Raw genomic sequence first — 21128 nt, 5'->3', positions numbered from 1 at the left:
CAGCACTGAGTCTCAGAGCCCGGGCTCCAGCCTGAGCCTCAATGGCTACACTGCAATTTTATAGTCCCGCAGCTTGAGCCCCACAAGGTCAAGCCATCTGACCCGGGCTAGCCACGGTCAGGCCGTGGGTCTTTTATTGCAGTGTAGAAATACCCTGAGGTTACTGACTAACACCTTTGGCTTGCTGGGCTGGCACCTTTTTCCATCTGGATGATGTGAAACACAGGCTTGATGTGGGCACAGCGGTGAAAAGAGGACAGACACATGAATGGATTTTAATCAGCAAGCCACAACTTTTATTAAATGTAAACACAGGGGAGGGGTGTCACCTGACCAGCACCCATACCCTCCTATACCAGGTATTTAATTGGTTCCAGTGCAGGAGTTACAGGGCTCCTATCATATAATCCATAACTTGGGGTAGATTCTCCTCAGCCTACCCCAGACTCAGCTCAACCTACTCCCCCCTCCCCCATCTTCCTCAAGGGGGACAGAGGTTGCAGAAGGGTCATGACCTCGGCCTGCAAGGGCTACAAGGTCTCTCCCTATCTCATGAGCCCAAAACCCATCACCAACATTCCAGGTCTTTTATCTCTTGGAACCATTCATTTTATCCTTTTCATTGCACTGGAAACTGTCCACCAGTTGCAACAAATTAACAACTCAACCAGATATCTCAGTTGAGTACCAAGCACATTCCTGCCTAACCTGCTGTGACTTCAAGGTGCTGCAAGGCAGGCAAAAAACTCCCCAGTCATCCACACTCCTCCCCCACCCCCAACTGGCCAATGGCTGCCACAGACTCCAAAGGGGAAGGAGGAGCTATTGTATGTCCCTCAGCAAGTGTCTCATACCCTTGCCACTGGGGCTGTCCCCTTTTCATCGCTGGTCCCATCAAGTTTCCCCAGCCACTGAAGCAGGTGGGTGGCATTTCTGTTATGAGTAGCATCTGGGCTGAGATCAAAGCACAGGCATTTGTGAAGTAATTTAATAGGAAGACGATGGAAATTATTTACTAATGCTCAAGGGATGGTGGAAGGGAGAGGAAAATATAATGCATGCCCGCTCTAAACTATCATGATATCTGCATTAACCACAATATTTGCAATCCTGTTTTTCTCTCAGTCGTGTTCAGAGGATTGACTGGACAATTTTAGTGAAAGTGAAGCTGAGGTGTTGAGTGAAATATATGTTTGCAATATAAAAGAGAATATTATAATAGTAGGAAGACCGAATGGGTTTTCTTCTGAGATTACAGAATGATTATGGGAATGGTAATAGATTAACTCATGCAAATTACTTGGTATGATTTCTGTGTATGTGAATGTACATATTTACCCAAAATATTTCAATGTACACAGAGAGAGAGAAAGAAAAAGAGAAAACGATTCAAATGTGAAAACAAATGAAAATTACCAGAAATTTACATACAATGTGAGGAAAAGTCCTTTTATCCTCTGCAACTCTAGCATTTGGCAGATTCAGGAATAAATAATCTTTTGTGGCAAGGGTATACCTTATCAAACATATGCAGATAAGTGCTAATTAATGCTAATTAAGGTTTCCTGTCTATCTAGTTGGAAAAATGTCCAAATGTTATGAAATCCAGTTAGTATGCCTATTACCCTAATTGTTTTATAGGGGATGGTTCTTAATTAAAATATGTAAATTGACCTTAATTGCTATATACTAATGGGGGTTCATGTTATCTCACTAAAAGTGACAAGATGGTGAGGAGGGGTACTTAAACAAATAATTCTGATAAATCCTTAACTAACTGACCTTTATTCAAAATTATTTTTAATTAGAAATTGGCAAAAGAAGCATTTTTCCATCTATGTTTCTCTTTAAATTTAAATAATGTCAGAATATTACAGATCTTTAATATAGATATAAGGCATTTGTGAATTGTAGCTTAATTATTCCTAACAAACAAGTTAATTTTGTATTTGTTTACTGTTTGTTATGAAATGATGTGATGATCTTAGATTAATCTGAGGGGGGAAATTATGTTTTACAACACTGGATTTGAATTTGTAGCTACTATTTATTTATTTATGTATGTATTTATTTATGTATCTATCTTTCTTACTCCATCATTATGATGTTGAAGTCTGATGTACTGGTACTGCTAATACCCAGGGCCTTTTCTTTTGACAGCTGAAGCTCCAATACTGCTATTACATGCCTGGACCACTTTTTCTCATATAGACCCCCCCTTTGACTTTAGTGTAGTATAAAACTCAGGGTTTGCCTTTACTGGGATGCAGGGCTGTGCCTGGGTATATGCAGTTGAAGAATTGGGACCTACATGAAAGTTTTTTTGTACAATCATACATAGAATCTACTTTAAAACAAAAACAAATTGTTTAAATTATACTTTGTATGTGGATTTTCTTATATACCTTAAATAGCTTGTAGTGGTATGTTTACATTTAAAGAGCAAAATATGTACTTCCAGTCTAAACTAAGGAAAAACAACAATAGAGAACATAAATAAAGTTGTCATGAGAGAGAGAGCGAGAGAGCTCTGTGTTTGTGTGTGCCTATCCTCTTTCACAGGCTGTAGTAACTCTGAGAACAAAATGGCTGCTGAACTTGCGACACAGAAATTTAAAGATATAAGACATAGAAAACAAAAGGCATTACAGTCTCATATCTGCATATACCACAATGAACTGGCATAAATATAATGAACGTACATTTTCTACAAAATTCATTGGCTCACAAAAACCTATGTAGGCCCCTCTGCATACCAGGGTGGCTGCACCCCCTGCATGCTGCAGAGGGGACATAGCTGGGATACAGAAGGGCTCTTGTGAGCAGTAAAGTGGTAAGGCCCTTGATCCATAAGAGATGCAATAACCCACTACACCTAGATAAGGGGGTTAGAAAGTAACCAATCACTATAGCAGTCTGTTCACTAGACAGTGCTTCTCAAAGCCGGTCCGCCGCTTGTTCAGAGAAAGCCCCTGGCGGTCCGGGCCTGTTTGTTTACCTGCTGCATCCACAGGTTCGGCCGATCGTGGCTCCCACTGGCTGTGGTTCGCCGCTCCAGGCCAATGGGGGCAGCGGGAAGCCGCAGCCAGCACATCCCTTGGCCCGTGCCACTTCCCGCAGCCCCCATTGGCCTGGAGCGGCGAACCGCGGCCAGTGGGAGCCGCGATCAGCCGAACTTGCGGACGTGGCAGGTAAACAAACCGGCCCAGACCGCCAGGGGCTTTCCCTGAACAAGCGGCGGACCGGCTTTGAGAAGCACTGCGCTAGAATAGTGTTTACACTGCACCTGTGTTTGGGGAATGGATTCCATTCCCACTCCCACAACTGGCACTCTCAATAATAGTTTAGTCAGTTTCATCCTTAGGACCAGATTCTGCAATTTTGTGCATGTAAGTAACTCCCAGATAACAGGGGCAACCAGCTAATACAGAGGAAACAGTGAAACCCACTAATGAATGTGTGTTACTGGTCCCCGTCTCTGCCAGTTTGGAGAGGGTGAGTTGACAGCCCCTAGCTACAGAACCTTGGCCGTTAGCTCAGGCAACTCATGCTTTTAGCTCTGGAAATCCCCTGTTTAGTCCCCAGTGTGTTAGGCAAGATAAGAGCCATCGTGTAAGCAGGGCCGGCTCCAGGCACCAGCCCACCAAGCTTGTGCTTGGGGCGGCACCTGGAGGGGGGCGGCGCAGCGCTCCGGCTCCGGCTCCGGCCGCCGGGGAAAGTGGAGCCCCGAGCGCCGGGGCTCGCCGCCCTCCCCCCGGCGCTCTGGCCGCCGGGGAGAGCAGAGCCCCGGCCGGGCACTCCGCCCTCCTCCCAGGGCTCCAGCCGCCCTCCCCCCCGGCGCCCTCCCCCCCGGCCCCCCCCGGGACTCCGGCCACCCTCCCCCCCGCGCTGGGGGGGGGCGGCCGGAGGCTTTTTTGCCTGGGGCGGCAAAAAAGCCAGAGCCGGTCCTGCGTGTAAGTGTGGGCTTATCTAGGATTTATGTGACAGCCACCATCTTGACTGACACACCAGGGATTGAATCAGGGACTTCCAAAGCTAAAAGCATGAGCTGCTACAGCTTGAGCTAAGGAGCCAAAGCTTGGTAGCTGGGATCTGTAACAACTCATATCTTCTGTGATCAACATGGGCAGGAGGGGACCTGCAACTCACCAGTGGATTACATTGGCACACAGTGCTCTGGAATGCATAAAGCAATCAAACGGGGGGGGGGGGGGGAAACAACATTTTTTGACTTCAGTCTCTAATCTTAGATGTTACTTGCAACAAAAGTGCATATAGAATTTTGGATGGAAGTGTGTTTTAAATGGATGGTGTTTCCCTTTCATTAATACATTGTAGTATATATACCATTTATAGACTCTATAGGAATGTGATTTTTGTTTTTTTACTTTGTAAATCAATCTGAAAGTTTTTTACTGTGTTTTAACAGGACATTGTAACCAATGTTTCTCCAAGAATTATACGTGGAGTTACATCAGGCCCCATATATGGCCCAGGTCAAGGCTCTTTCCTAAATATTGAGCTTATCAGCGAGAAAACTGCAGAATATTGGTGTAAAAGTGTCACTGAACTGAAGGCTGACTTTCCCAACCGAGTAAGTACAACTCAAACATAAGAATGCTGTATGTATATTGAAAGCATTCAGTTTATAGATTCATAAATATTGATGTATGTAATATATTTTATTAAAGAATCTGCCAATCGCTTTGCTGTTGTAAAAACAGACTACAAAAAACAAAAAAAATAAAAAACACCCACTTAAGAACTCATCAGAACAATCTCCATGATCGCAAGCTTGGGTAAAAGGATGCTACACTGACACCACACAAACAGATGAAAAAAGAGATGCATTAATACTTGTTTTGTTGGGCTGATTTTGCACTCATGTGGAAAGTCTCCCAACTGGGTGATGGTGTTGGGTGTCTGTGCACTAAAGTGTCTCCAACACCAACCCTGCCCAGAATGCCATTTTGGGGGCAGACAAGGACAGATCCAGTGGCCCCAATACCCCATGCAGCTGGCATAGATGGGGTACAGCCACTATTCTAGCCCATTAGAATAGTATTTTTGAGATGGCTGTGCATCAGCCAAGCACCCTTGTGCTAGGTTCAGAGTGGAAATCACTTCCCCGAGCAATCTGCCCCCAAACTTTACAGAGCTTGAAAACTCAAGATTTACATGGCTGGAATGGATTTCTCCCTTCACAAGCATTTAGCTTAGTCTTATTCTGCTCAGTCTTCTGGGTACTTCTAATTCCAATTAAGCGTGATTAGAGGCTTAAAACAATTAACAACACAGTGACTCCCATACTAACAGTACTTCATCTTATTTTCATTGTCATTCACTCATCACTTGGTACAAATCCTTACAAGTATTCAGTCCAGTCAAGAATGAGTTTTAAGTATCAGCAGAGAGTACGTAATCTGTGACATACTGACTATGGATTGTCAATAAATCAATATTACGTGACCAACAGAGGTAAGGGAGTTGAGTTTGGGTTAAGAAAACTCCGTTCAACCAGACAGAACTACTCATCCCTGAGAATAACCAATCATCATGATAGGCCAGATACATAATCAGAATGACCTGTGAAATGCCTAGACCCTTTAATCAAGACTGAGCAGGTGATTTAGGTCCCATAAATGTAGGCCTGGTCTACGCACAGATAATGTACCAGAATAACATTTTCTGTTAGGGGTGAGATTTTTTTTTAGCAAATTTTTAGCAAAATAGTTATATCAGTACAATTATTATTATTATTATTATTATTAACCCCTAGTGGGTACACAGTTATACTCCAAATAAGCTATACCGCTAGGGCTTCCCAAGTAAACAAAATTTCCATTTTGCTAGGACTTCAGAGACCTTTCAGAATTTTTCGTTAAAGAGAGAGAGACCTCAGAATAGCCAATAGTCTGGGAGCTAAGGCACTCACTTGGGATGTGTGAGACTTAGGTTCCAGTCCTTGCTCAGATTCCGGCAGAGCAGGGACTTCAAACTGGGTCTCCCATATCCTAGGTGAGCACCCAACCACAGGGCTATAGAGTCAGTCAGGCTTCCTCTGGCCTAGTGAATATTTTATTATTTATAGATACTGGAACAGTTCCAACCAGGGGCAGGGAGAAACCACCAGTGAAAGATTGACTCTGTAGTGTGTAGGGCACTCCCCTGGGATGTCAGAGACTCAGGGTCAAGGCCCTGCTCTGCCTGGTTCAGAGCAGGAACACATTTAACTTATGAGAAGAACTTCAGAATTTCAGGTAATGGCATTCAATGCATTGGAACCATTTTTAGGATGCACTCTCTTTTCTCTTGTTTATCCATCTCCTCTGCCAGCTGCTACCAGGAAAGGAGTCATTGAAGCCAGGATTAATCAATCCATGTGCTGGCAGAAACAAATGCCTTGTCCATTGAGTACTAGTTGTTTGCCTCAGATGAAACTTCATTGTTATGTGTGGAATTAAGGAATTGCAAGAGAGAGAACACCAGCAAGTGGGAGAATAAAGTATAATATACTCGATTTCCTCTATCTAGAGTGTACAAGAACAGAGAGAGAAGAAATATTTGTCTACAAATATATTTAATCTTCCATGAAACCAGAACTATAATAACATGTTTTTACATATTTAAATATACTTTTTAAACAGGCTAACACTTTTTTCTTGTTTGTACTACCTCCCGTTTACTGTATTTTTATGTTTCTTCTGTTTCTTCAAAGCAAACAATATATAGTTTTCCTGTCATCTGGCCCCCATTCCTTGCTTTTATTATGCTTTCTTCCCATTTTCAGTTCTCATTCCTGAAGTGTGAATACAGGTAACTGTCAGGAAAAAAGTGTGGGAATGTCATGAATCAAGTAGTTGTAGTTAAATGCAGAGCAAATGTCCCATTTGACCTAGATATTGCTGCATGTGGAAGATTTGCTACTGTGTTGTAATTCTTGCATTACCAAGGCCCAGTGGGGTGAATAAAAGGTGGGAGTGTGAATATGAAAATAATTTTCTTAATTTTATCATTTTGATTTTAATGAACATCCTTAATTTGAGTACTTGACCATTCTGAGTACTGTACACAATGGTTTGTCCAAGCAGAATTTATGACTCTACCTCTGGGAAAGACATTGTTCTGCAGCTTTCACGGAATATATATTACAGCATTTTGTGGATGAGACCAATTCAGAATTAGTAGTAAATGCAACTGTTTAGTTTAAGAAAATTGTAGAGTTTCTGAGAGCCAGGAGCTATATTAAAATGAGTCCAAGTAGTCACCGTTCTGAGGATTAACTTTTCCTGATCCAATCCCTACTGTATGAGTTATTACTTTTAGAATATGAATTTTGCTTTAGCATTCTAACCCTGCCTGACTTTTATAGAATCTTAGAGGTTGTTTACATTACATATGGATATGCAAAAAGTAGCTTCTAGCAGCATAATTCTGCTTTGCTCACAGGCATTTTTTTCAAATTTGTCCATGAATTAAACTAAGAACCATAATCATTATAATGGTAAATTCATTGCTAACTGAGAACAGATTTTTGTTCACTGAGTAGAAATCTCTTGATGCTTATTATGAAATGCTCTGTATAATTACAACTTGCAGAAATTGTTTTTCTACAATCCTGTTCATTCCTCTAGAAAAGCGTTTTAAACCAGACATTTATTGTTTTGTTAGGTTTTTAAAAAGGGGAAAAAAACACTTTTTGAGCATTGCGTGAGTGAACTTAATTAACAAGCAAAAAATGACATTATCCGCTCAAATGAAAGCAAAGCAGAGATGAGGACACAAAAGTGGTTTACAATAAAGAAAATTATCTTGCTATAGTAAATAGTAAAATCAAACCAGAATTGATATTTAATTACTTTTGCTTTGTAATACAGATAGTTTTAGGCAAAACCTCTTTTTAGACAAAGAGAATATGAACTAAACTGCTTGCACACAGGGTTAAGCATTAACTCTCTAGAAAGTAAACCCTCATTAGCATCCTTTCAGTTGCCATTAGGGTGATAGTCATCTATAGTGCAAAGGAAATTCTGAAAATTATCCCAGCTTTGGCTCGGGCTAGTACTAGATTTCCCAGGGCCTTGTACAAAATAAGACCTCTGGGCACAGCTTAGCGATGAAGTCACAGCTAATAATATATTTGACTCTAGGCGGAGTTTGCAGATCCCTTGTACAGGCACTTCTCTCTCACTCCAGGAGGGGAAGGGCCATTTGAAGGGAAGGAAGGAGTGCCATTGCCCTTGGCTCTCTCACACTTGCTTCCCACTGTCTTAGATACGTGATCTCTAGGCACTTCCTCTGTCCCCCATTCCAGGTGGCTGCTTCTCTTGCCCCTGAATTCAGCAGAGCCCGCTGCACTATTGGGAGCCTCCTTTAAGGTGCTGCTGCAAATGCATCAATTGTTATGGTAGATAACACTGGTCTTTGGCTGATCTGCAGGCATTTGGGGAAGGCCCCACAGCTTATTTCTGGGGGAGGCAAACCCAATCACTCTGCTGGAATAATGGAGGAGGAACACTCTGAGGGGCTTCCTCTCTCTGAACTACATCCAGTGGGTTTTAATATCTGAGAAGATTGTTATCAAACATTCAGAGTCAGTCGCATGGTGGGATAACACAAGAATGGATTGTTTTGATTTAGCAGAAGGGGTTTGTGTCATAACGCAGAGGTTCTCAATGCAGCACCAGCAAAACTGTGGCTATGTGGGGTTTGTTTTCTCCTGAATTTGTTCAATATCCATACTGTTTGTTCTTTGAAAGGCAGAAATGAAAGAATGGGCACATTTACCAAGACATTTGATTTCATACGAACTTCAGGCTTCAGTTAATTTTATCCTAAGTAACCTTTCAAAATGTAAATCAGTGCTTTGGTCCTCTGTTAACATAGGGTATGTCCACAGAACAGTTAAACACCTGTGGCTGGCCTGTGTTATTTGACTTGGGCTCGTGGGACTCTGGCTGTGGGGCTGCAAAACTACAGTGTAGACATTCGGGCTCAGTCTTGAGCCGCGGTCTGGGATCCTGTGAGGGGGGAGGGTCCCAGACCCCGGTCTCTAGCCTGAGCCCAAACATCTACACTGAAATTTTACAGCCTGGCAGCATGAGTGTCACGAGCCCGAGTCAGCTGACATGGGCCAGCCATGAGTGTTTAACTGTTCTGTAGACGTACCCTATGTTAACAGAGGACCAAAGCACTGATTTACATTGTGAAAGGTTACTTAGGATAAAATTAACTGAAGCCTGAAGCATTGCAGAATACTGTTGCCAGTCAGTCAACAGGAACAATTCTGTAAATGCTGTCCCACTGGCACCTCATTCGTATCAGTGAGGTGTTAATTGAAAACTTAGTTGTGGCCATTCTAAGAAAATATTATGTAGCATTAGAACCTCATCTGAGGTAGCTTTTAAAAACACAGGGCCCAAGACACCCAAGACAGTGTCACTTCAATCACTGGGGTTCTATGTGTGACAGTGCATTAGGCCTATCTGTATTTATGGCCTCCCTCTCATTTCATAAGATGTCACTTTTTTCACTGGTTTGAATGGGCCACCTGCCTGTCTTGTCACATTACTTGAATTGAAAGATTAAGAGGCTTTCTGACATCAAAATGTCTTCACTGCAGTGTTGGCTACGGATTTTGGTCATGAACCTGTTCAGGTTTTTAATATTGTTTTTCATTTTTGTCCATATGTGGCATCTAGCACTTAAGGATTTATCACAATGCACACTTATTAATGGGGAGAGTACACTCTAAACAGATAAACGCTATTCCTTAGTACTAAGGAGAGACCACTTAACAGTTGGCAAAGATGGAACAATTTGTTTTTGTTTTTCAAACAGTATTGAGTACCAAAGGAGTGAGTCTGAATTAATACAATTCGGAAACCTTATCAATGCATGGGTCTCAGGGACAAAATGATGACCAGACAGAGACTGTATAAATCATGGCATTGGTCAGAGAAAAGTGAAGGAAGAGAGAAATGAAAACCAAAATTATCAGAGGGGAGCTTCAAATAAATACGTTTGAGAGGAAATGAGAGTATTAATAATGTAAATAAATGAAAGTGAAGAAAAAGAGGCTCCATGTGAAGTGACCATTAGGACAGAGGCCAAATAAAGTCTCTGTTCCAACACTACATGGAATCCCAGCATTGTAATGAAGAACTGAAAGAACCGACCCCCTGAAAGTTGAATAAATCACTTATCTGATAAAACATGAGGCATTTGATGGACAATATTGGGATTTTGAGGATTAAAATGAGTCCCATCCGTACTGAGAATTATGGCTCCATTGCCTCAGCACAAGTATTCAGAATTTAATATATCAGTAGAATGACTGACTTGTTGAGGAATGTCGAAAAAGATTATAAACCATGCAAGAGAGTTTTGTGCAAAAATGTTATGCTCACATTCCGGAGGTTAGCTGCATGGGCCCATCAGTTTTGCTTGAGATTGCTGAACTTTTATGGCAGCAGTGCATCTTTGGTGTGCTGCTCATGTGCCAGTAAAACAGGTAAATCTCTTCACAGTCCTTCTGCAAGAATGCAATTGTGAGATTGCCTTCAGTGACTGCAGAGAGCCAGGATCTGATGGTGTTAACATGAATGGACATCAGTGAAGGTGTATGGACAGCTTATTCTCATCATCAAAACATTTAATGTAGCTCTTAGTTGCCATAGCTTAAACCTTCTGATTTATGTTGCTAAATCATCAGCTTACATTAAATTATTTTTTGGACTCTTCCAGCATGTGTATGTGTTTACATCATCCCGTAGCTGATGGGAGTTTTTAGAGTCTCTCATTAAAATCAACCTCTCTGACACAGTGTGGGAGTGTAAGATTGAAAGCGTAAATGCTTTGGGGTGGTGTTACAATGATGTACAACACGCATTGCTGGCTCTATTAGAAAGTACAAGACACACTTTTGTCTAGTGGATGAAATAATTTCCTCCACTCTTTTACAGCTCTAAATGGCATCTCCTGGAGATCAAAGAACAGTAAGCAAAGTTATGCAAAATCTCAATGTGTGAACTGATGTAGCAAACAGTTTGGTCCAGAATACACAATAGAGGCTACTGCAGTGCAGAAGAGGACTTTGAAAGGGCCCTAAATGATGGAAAAGAGCTTGCAGAAAAATTTGTCAGTCACTGCAGCACTGACAGAAATCCATGTGAAATGAGCAAAATGTCTGGAAAATTATGGATGTGAGCGTAAGCCTAGAATAGTTGCAGAAGGAGAATTCAGGATTAAATATTTGCAATATTACAGCAGGTTGAGTATTGAAAGTTTATGGGGAACTTTTTGGGGTCCTAGGAGAATACAAATACATTTTAGGTTCTTGTATTGGTCTAAGTACAAAAGTACCAGATGGTCAGCTGAGGCATGGATTAAGTAACTCTGATATAGATGTCAAGGATGTTAGTGAGTTGAGAAAACTCTTCCTTGCTCATATCATGCTCTTGGACCCCAGAAGTAAATTTAATAATCTGGTCTTCCCAATGCTGCTTCTAATGTGTGTACTGCCCTCAGAATATTGCTGACAGTCCCTGTGACAGTTGCCTCATCAAAAAGCAGCTTTTCAAAACTGAAGCATATAAAGAAATATTTTTGTTCAACTATAGTATGTCCCAGGAACACTTGTCAGAACTAGACATGCTATCAATAGAAAGAGAGGTCAGCAAATCACTGGATTTCAGACAGATGATTGACTTCTTTGTAGCATGGATTTTTTAAAAATCGCATTGTATTTTGGTTTCAGAGTAGCAGCCGTGTTAGTCTGTATCCGCAAAAAGAACAGGAGTACTTGTGGCACCTTAGAGACTAACAAATTTATTTAGTTAAATAAATAAACTTTATTTGGAAAAATTTTAAATCTGTTTTGGTAACAAATAGCAAGTAAAGGCTAATATCAACTAAAAAGCCACAAATAGAAATCTGGAAGTGTTGCTGGGTACACCTTGTACCCTGTACACCTTTGGCACTCTCTGGATGGTTGCGCCTCAGGTGCTCTGGCCCTATTTGCTCACGTGCATCACCGGATGACTGTGCACCGTTGATTGCTGCAGTTAAGTAAAACTTTTCCTCTGTGGCCCAGCACTACTGCCAGCAACGTGACGATTGGGCAGGCAGCACTTTTCCCTCTTTGGAAACTCTTTCTAAATATTTGAATTAATTTAATATCAAATGTTTGGATAATATAATTGTAAGTTTGCAAGAAGGGCAAATGCAGGATCTTGGATGAAGGTTTTACAACAGTTTTGCATTGGTAAAATATGTCATGCGAGGGCTGTTGTGGGGCTTTTGCTTAAGAATTTTGTATCACAACCTGGCATATCTGAGCTAATTATAAAAAAGCTATGTGCAGCTTCACAGATCCAGTACGTGTGCAGCTTCACAGATCCAGTATGGCCAAATGCCCTTTAAAGGCCACTCCCAATCAAAGGACCAAATTCAGCCCTCATAAAAATTTTTACCAGGGCACCCAATGCAACTACCAACAGTGCCCTGCTGGCCTAGCTCAAATAAACAGTCATTTAATAAATTACACAATAGTCTAGTCAGGCACTAACGGAATGTGTTAGGTCTTTTTATATACAGCAGTCCTGCCACTCGCTGAAACCAGAGACTGGGTCTGCATAAGGGTCCATCAGCAAAGAACTGCCCTGGTCCCATGCTAAGGGACTCTTGTCCGCTGACAAATCCATTAAGCCTTCGGACCTTGCTAAGAAAACAGCTTCTCCACCTGAGGCCATAATAAAGCCTCCAACCAAGCAAGGTGATTGTGCTGGTAACCCCTCCCTTGCAGCCTCATTGCCGGACAGCTAAGTGAACTAAGACTACGAAATCTTGAGGAATAGCTTGCGGAAGCTAGCCAAAACTACCTGAAGATGAAACTTTTAATATTTCTCAGCCTCTCCTCCTTAACGAACTTGGGGTGGGGAGGGAAAAAGTAATCTTGGCCAATCAGTAGCCTCCGGTTTGGCCTGTGTCGTATTGCAGTGTATTCCGGCTCTATATGGTTGCCCATTGTTGTAGTCCCCGCTCCCCAGCTACTCCCCCTCGTATCTTCTCCAATTCCCATACAAATCTATCTGGCCGTAGCCTCAGGGAAATTCAAGTCTCGGAACAACAAATGTGGTATAGCACATCCTACCGATGGAATTGTTGTTTACAGTGGTGAATTGTGCTAAATGCTACTATGAGAACCACCACTTTCTCATTTCCCTCTCTGCTTTCCAAATAACTACCTAGTACCCTGATTGTTTTCAGAGAGCGGCCATTCAACTGGCCCAGCTTGTGCAGTGGGAAAGTTTTTATCAAGGAAGGAGAGGTTTGGTGGAAGGAGCTTTGCATGGCCTAACTGGGGCTGCCGCTATTTGGACAATAGATAAAACCCGGGATCACAAAGAACGTCTGGGAAATTTGGAAAGGGCATCAGGCCTCCTTACTGAGGCAGGGTTAACTAACACCTATACCAATATAAAAGCCCTCCATGCCTTGTCAGGACTGCGAACCACAACCCAAACCCTTCTATCAAAATTAATAAACACCCTTGCCTTAGCAGGAAAGGACACTGTCTGGGATTCAGCTTGTAGTCAAATGGAGGATTTCTTTAACGGTCCCTTAGAAAAAATGCAAACCAATGTTTTAAATCAGCGGTGGCCTGAAACCCTTACCACTACTGTGGGAGTGCCACCCAAGCTGTGGAAGTGGAGAAATACATGAACATTGTCAAAATAAAGCTGTGACTCTGTTGCATGTACCTTCCAAGCTTCGGAACCAGTAAATGGCACCTGGGCTCCAGTGCACTTACTTGTGCCAAAACCCTGGGCGAATTGTCTATGGGACTGGGTTATCCACCGGCAGGTATGGGAAGTTAAACCACCCCATGAACCTAGCCATTTCATCACCACTCCCTATGATTTCGCTGCTCAACATATCTGGGTGGGTATCGGAACCTTGTGGTCATTATGGCCCTTGGAACCCCCACAGCTATTTTGCCCCCGCAAATTGCATCCTGGAGAAGTGGTTAACGTTTTGATTTGGCATGTTGGGAAGGGGAAGCGATAGGTAAAAATCCAAAAGGAAAATTACTATTTAGTAAGAGCCAAAAATGTGCCCTGCCATCGGACCCCCACATCCCTATCCCCTTTCACCTTAACTTAACTGCTGCACAAGGAAGCCGCTTTATTGTATGGCCTGCTAATCCTCAGGTTTATGTAACCCTCCATCCAAGTGTTCCTTTTACATTTGATTGGACTTCCCCTATCCCTAACCGCTTCCTAAACCTCACTTCTCTACTCCCTCTGCTCTCCAACTTATCTCACCTGCAAAACCCAAATGCATGTAATAGAAATAGAAAACAACAAAGAGGCCAAAGCCTTCCAAACTGCTTATCAAGTATATACACCTTATGCTCCTCCTACGATATTGCATGCTTTGCCTCTAAGGAAATCGCCCAAGTTACACCCAGTTGGCTAACCTTTTCTACTCTTCACATTCTATTTTGGATTGTTCTAGCAATTTGTTGCGAATTAATGTTGGCTGTTGCTTGTTGTCTATGTAAATTTTGTCATTTGCCCCAGCTCCCGGTTCAGCCCCGACCACCACCGAAAGCCCTTTATTTTCCACCCCACACTGTATTGTCCCTCAAATCCGGAAATCGACCACCTTAGTGTCATTTCTAAATCCAAATACTGTCCTATGGCCCCTTTGTTTAATAATAGTAGTGATGCCTATAGGGCATCAGAGGAGGGAAATTGTGGGGAAATAGAGGAGGGGGGCCTTCTTTTTGATAGCCAGAGCTTTGAATCTGAAGGCCCCAAAATAAACCCTCCAACAGAGATCTGTTATGCTGATGGCCTTTGCACAGAGTAGGGCAGGCCTAAAGCTTAAACTAGACTAAACTGCACAGTTTTCTGCCAAACTCGGTCAAGGGTCATGTCCAGAGGAGGGAATGGGAGAATAACCCCCCCCCCTGCAGCAGTACTAATAAAATATGTTCATAACTGAAGAAATATGATAACCGCAAGCTACGGAAATAACGTAAGAAGCTACGGAAATAACGTAAGGTGCTCGATATTAAGAAATTGTTTTGCAGAGAGTTAATCATCCTTGCTGCTATAACTATTTGCAATATTTTCCATAGTCCAGCTATCTGCAAACTAGCCCCCCCCCTTAAGCCTTTACTGAAATCCCCCGGAAAATGACATAGTCCGAGTCTTGAGAAATGTACCCAAGCTAGGGCCGAGCACCACCCCTGCGGAAACCACCAAGCGCCCTTCTACCCAAACAAACACCCACTCCTCGGAAATTAAGTCAGAGGGTAGGGAGGGGGGTGAAAAGATTGACCCCAACCCCTGCTTCCTAGCTCGTGATCAGCTCATGTGCAACCCCTGCTCAGCTTGTGATTTGCCCCCAATGATTTAATTCATGACGTATTGTTTGTACCCTGCTTGTGGTTAAATGGAATAAAAGAAGCCTGTGAGCTGTTGCTAGGGGTGCCAGTTTGAAAAACTGCACCCCAACGCGTTGGTATGTATTGCAATAAAGGCCTCAGGCTCTGAGTCTGTGAACTAAAATCACTGCGTGGGTGATTCTTTCCACGACAAGCATAAGCTTTCGTGGGCTACAGTCCACTTCATCGGATGCATCGAAAGGAACATATAGTAACGTGTATATATACACATACAGAGAACATGAAAAGGTGGGAGTTGCCCTACCAACTCTAAGAGGCTAATTAATTAAGATGAGCAATTATCAGCAGGAGGGAAAAAAAACTTTTGTAGTGATAATCAAGATGGCCCATTTCAGACAGTTTGACAAGAAGGTGTGAGGATACTTAACATGGGGAAATAGATTCAATGTGTGTAATGGCTCGGCCATTCCCAGTCTCTATTCAAGCCTAAATTGATGATATCTAGTTTGCATATTAATTCAAGTTCGGCAGTTTCTCCTTGGAGTCTGTTTTTGAAGCTTTTCTGTTGCAAGATTGCCACCTTTAAGTCTATTACTGAGTGACCAGAGAGGTTGAAGTGTTCTCCTACTGGTTTTTTAATGTTATGATTCCTGATGTCAGATTTGTGTCCATTTATTCTTTTGCGTAGCGACTGTTCGGTTTGGCCAATGTACATGGCAGAGGGGCATTGCTGGCACATGATGGCATATATCACATTGGTAGATGTGCAGGTGAACGAGCCCCTGATGGCATGGCTGATGTGATTAGGTCCTATGATGATGTCACTTGTATAGATATGTGGACAGAGTTGGCATCTGGCTTTGTTGCAAGGATAGGTTCCTGGGTTAGTGTTTTTGTTCTTTGGTGTGTGGTTGCTGGTGAGTATTTGCTTCAGGTTGGGGGGCTGTCTGTAAGAGAGGACAGGTCTGTCTCCCAAGATCTGTGAGAGTGAGGGATCATCTTTCAGGATAGGTTGTAGGTGATGGCTAGTGGCGTTCTGTTATTTTCTTTGTTGGGCCTGTCCTATAGTAGGTGACTTCTGGGTACTCTTCTGGTTTGTCAATCTGTTTTTTCACTTCAGCAGGTGGGTATTGTAGTTTTAAGAATGCTTGATAGAGATCCTGTAGGTGCTTGTCTCTGTCTGAGGGATTAGAGCAAATGCAGTTGTCTCTTAGAGCTTGGCTGTAGACAATGGATCGTGTGGTGTGTCCTGGATGGAAGCTGGAGGCATGTAGGTAAGTATAGTGGTCAGTAGGTTTCCAGTATAGGGTGATATTTATGTGACCATCACTTATTAGCACAGTAGTGTCCAGGAAATGGACAGCTTGTGTGGATTGGTCTAGGTATTTTGGAATAGTGACATTAGCCTTGTATGATATACAGATTGTTGTGGTTTAGGGTTGTAAACATTGAGATAGCCACAAAAAGTGTTAGCTATGTTTGAGTTTTATTCTGTGAGGTAAGACTTTGCTTTTTTATTAAGAGACTTTAAAATATGTAGATACTGCCTCTATGATTACAGAAGATGAGGGAACATTTGTGGCAGCCATGGTTCAATCTAGCCTTTTAGGAGCCATAAAGACAGAAGTAGGTTGTATTTTGAAGGCATCACAAAGGCTTTTGCCCTTGATGGGAGCCACGCAGTTTACGGGTTGCTTATATATTATATCCTGATACCAATAAATATAGTAGCCAGGTGATCACCACGGTTGGTCAGGTGGTACTGGAGAGATAAGAAGTTCATTTTCCCTTGTTGGGTTGATTTGAAACTATTTGGAACACATTTAGCTCAACGGCCAAATTTACAGCACCTTCCTTTTTGCTGGGTGCACATGCATAGAAAATGAAAGCCAAACTATCAGCTCAGCCCCAGCTTCCCTCTATTTATGTCGGCTCTCTGTTTGCATATGCAACGGATTGCACTTTCAGGAGTGGGCACTTGTGTTTTGTACTCCAAAACACCTGTTGATATGGACACAGAAACAAAGAGACACAGAAACCATAATATGGTTAAATGAAGAGACCACAAACTTATACCAAACTGACGTTATCACCTCAAACTACATGAGATGGTTTTTCCAGTTCAGATCTGTAGCAGCACCAATGTCTCTGAGCTTGAGTGAGGTCAGGCTCCCTCGACACTCAGGCCTTCCAACGGATCCTGACAGCAACCAAGAATCCTGACCCGCACCCCCCCTTCCTAACTCAACTAGGAGAGATTAGATGAGGGGAGCCACAACCTGCACCAGTCAGAGGCACACCTATTCATGTCTTGTGAGTGCCCAAGACCAAGCAGCACAGTGGATTTTAGGGTTCTCAGTTGTATCCTTCCAGACCAACGAACAGGAGTCATTTTAGAAAAATTCAGGGATGGGGGAAAATTGTATCACCATCCCCACTGAGGCCATGGCTGCTTGTGGGAGGTTAATGGGCCAGTCCCATCCTGGAGAGGGACAGGGAGATGGCGGGCCAGTCCTATCCAGAGAAGTTGGGGGAGCGGCAGGGGAGGCTGGTGTCTCACTGATGACTGGTCCAGGCTATTGCTGCTGCTTTGTGTCCAGCCGGCAGGAAGAGGAAGGGTCAGTGCCAGAAGCCACTCATGATTGTCTGTTGCCTCCTCCTTATAGGCCTAAGGTGGCAGATTTGGCCCAGCTGCCCTGCCATCATGATAGAGGGGCCCTGGGCCAAATTTGAGTAAGTGGCATTGTGACCTGGTGCCTGGGGTCACAACACCACTTAAATTTGACCTGGCTGCCCCTCTGTAATGATGGAGAGCGGCCAGAACAAATCTGCTACTTTGCAGTTGTCTAAAAGTTGTGTGTGGGGAACCAAGCTCGGGATGCAACTGCCCCATAGCAAATAACACACCTGCCCAGAAACAGTACCAATATTGTGACAATTTTAATATAAACTCTCCAAAACCAGACCCCAGGATGGTAGTTGATGGTAGATGACCCCAGTAGTTTTTCAGTTTCGTCATACGGGAGCAATCCCTTCCAGGCCTAGCCCCTAGTATCATATGAGATCCAGCATATATTAGTTTAAGAGTGGGAAGGGTAGGACTGAAACAAGAATGGCTACCCCTTAGGGGCAGAAAACTTTATTACCCACCAAATGGGAGCTGAGATTTCACCCTCCTCCCACTCAATTACTCCTGGACACACCAAAGCCCTAGCCAAACTAGTGGGGTGACTAAGGCCTGGTCTACACTAGGAGTTTATGTCGAATTTAGCGCCGTTACATCGAATTAACCCTGCACCCGTCCACACCACGAAGCTATTTAGTTCGACATAGAGCTCTCTTAAATTCGACTTCTGTACTCCTCGAAAACGAGAGGAGTAGCGCTAAATTCGAAATGGCAATATCGAATTAGGCTAGGTGTGGATGGAAATCGACGGTAATAGCTCCGGGAGCTATCCCACAGTGCACCACTCTGTTGACGCTCTGGACAGCAGTTCGAGCTCGGATGCTCTGACCAGCCACACAGGAAAAGCCCCGGGAAAATTTGAATTCCTTTTCCTGTCTGGGCAGTTTGAATCTCATTTTCTGTTTGGACAGCGTGGCGAGCTCAGCAGCACTGGCAACGATGCAGAGCTCTCCAGCAGAGATGGCCGTGCAATCTAATAGAAAGAGGGCCCCAGCATGGACTGATCGGGAAGTCTTGGATCTCATCGCTGTGTGGGGCGATGAGTCCGTGCTTTCAGAGCTGCGCTCCAAAAGAAGGAATGCAAAGATCTACGAGAAGATCTCTAAAGCCATGGCAGAGAGAGGATACAGCCGGGATGCAACGCAGTGCCGCGTGAAAATCAAGGAGCTGAGACAAGGCTACCAAAAAACCAAAGAGGCAAACGGACGCTCCGGATCCCAGCCCCACACATCCCGTTTCTACGAGGCACTGCATTCCATCCTAGGTGCGGCCGCCACCACTACCCCACCATTGACCGTGGACTCTGAGGATGGGATATTGTCCACGGCCGGTTCCTTGTCGGAAATGTTAGCGGACGGGGAAGATGAGGAAGGAGATGAGGAGGACGAGGCAGTCGACAGCGCTTGCACCGCTGATTTCCCCGACAGCCAGGAGCTCTTCATCACCCTTACCGAGATCCCCTACCAAACGTCCCCATCCGTTACCCCGGACACCGAATCAGGGGAAGGATCAAGCAGTGAGTGCTTTAAACATCTAAACATTTAAGTTTAACATAACTGGAATATTTATATTGTTAAAAATGGGGTTTTCATTCACTCATTTAAACATAGAAACTTTTATTTATAACACAACAGGAATATTAACTATATCAGCAATTGGGTGTTCATGATTTCTTTGCCTTGGGCAACTATTTAGTCCCAACTATGTATAAAAAATCAAATAATGTCCGGATTTTCATGATTAGGCAACCACAGGACGCTCCACTCTGTAGTCCCTTCCAGTACAGTTACACGAAAAGATGGTCAATATGTCCGGGAATTGACAGAGAGTCCTCCTGGGAGAGCTCAGCATAGCTCTCCTGGAGGTACCGCTCAAGCATGCGCATCAGGTTCGGTCCACCGTGGTAAGACACGTTCCCACGCCATGACTCTATTAAGTAGTCCGGTATCATAGCACGGCAGAGCATGGCGGCATACGGCCCTGGCTTCTGCATGCTCTCCCGAAGCATCCGTCCCCTCTCGCTCTCCGAGATCCTCATCAGCGTTATGTCGCACATGACGCCCTGCTTTAAATTAGGGAGGGGAATGTTAGTATTGGGACTGCTTTACAGCCACGCGGTGGAGGCGGCAGAGGGGCAGCATACAGGGATCTTTCCCTGGGACAGCCGCGAGGTGGTGGGACAGGGGCAGAGCTCATGCTTCCCTGATTGCTGCCAGCAGAGAGTGGCCTTGCTTTCAGTGCGAAAGGAGCCCAGTGCTACTATTAAATTTTTAAGCTGCCACAAGTCTACGGCTTACCATGTTTTCCTGCAACAAAAGTAGAGGTGTCCTGCCACGCTTCTCTGATCGCAACTGCAAGACCCCAGGCACTGAAGGCGAGGGCCGAAAATTCGACCTTGTCCTGAGTGCGCATGTGAAAGGTGCAGTGCATGGTGTTGTTCACAGAGAAAGACTATGTTCTTTGTTAGCAACTTCATTTATCTGTCTCAGGAATTCACTCCCTTTTTCCCATTCCCACAGACACATCTGCGACTGTCTCCCAACCCAGCCTGGCATCACACTCCCAGAGGCTAGCGCAGATTAGGAGGAGGAAGAAGAAGACGCGTGAGGACATGTTCTATGAACTTATGGACTGCTCACGAGAGCAGGCAGCCCAGACGACACAGTGGAGGGAGAACTTGTCACAAATGCACCGAGCAGTCATGGAACGGGAGGAGAGGTGGCGCCAGGAAGACCAGCAGGCTACTCAAACCCTGCTTGGACTAATGAGGGAGCAAACGGAGACGCTCCGGCGCCTAGTGGATGTTCTGCAAGACCGGAGGCAGGAGGATAGAGCCCTGCTGCTGTCTATCTCTAACCGCCCTCCCCCGCCACCAAGTCCCACACCCCCCTCACCAAAAGTCCAAAGAAGGAGGGGCAGCAAGGGCCGTTAAAACTTTCAGTCAGCCCCTGCAGACTGCTGCAGCAATAGAAGGCTCTCGTTCCACAAAGTTTGAAAAGTCCTTTCCTACCCATCTCACACAAG

At 43.9% G+C, this 21128-nt stretch overlaps 1 protein-coding gene across 1 annotated transcript in view; it reads left to right on the top strand.

The window, feature by feature from the left end:
* Positions 1–21128, top strand: part of DPYD (dihydropyrimidine dehydrogenase) — a 564598-nt gene that overhangs the window by 374965 nt on the left and 168505 nt on the right. Inside the window, exon 14 of the mRNA XM_065409369.1 lies at positions 4430–4594. Coding sequence (XP_065265441.1) covers positions 4430–4594 — 165 coding nt within the window. The remainder of the gene's footprint in view (positions 1–4429; positions 4595–21128) is intronic.

This window comes from Emys orbicularis, chromosome 8, assembly GCF_028017835.1.
Source record: "Emys orbicularis isolate rEmyOrb1 chromosome 8, rEmyOrb1.hap1, whole genome shotgun sequence".
Lineage (NCBI taxonomy): Eukaryota > Metazoa > Chordata > Testudines > Emydidae > Emys > Emys orbicularis.
This window is presented reverse-complemented; position numbering and strand designations above follow the sequence as displayed.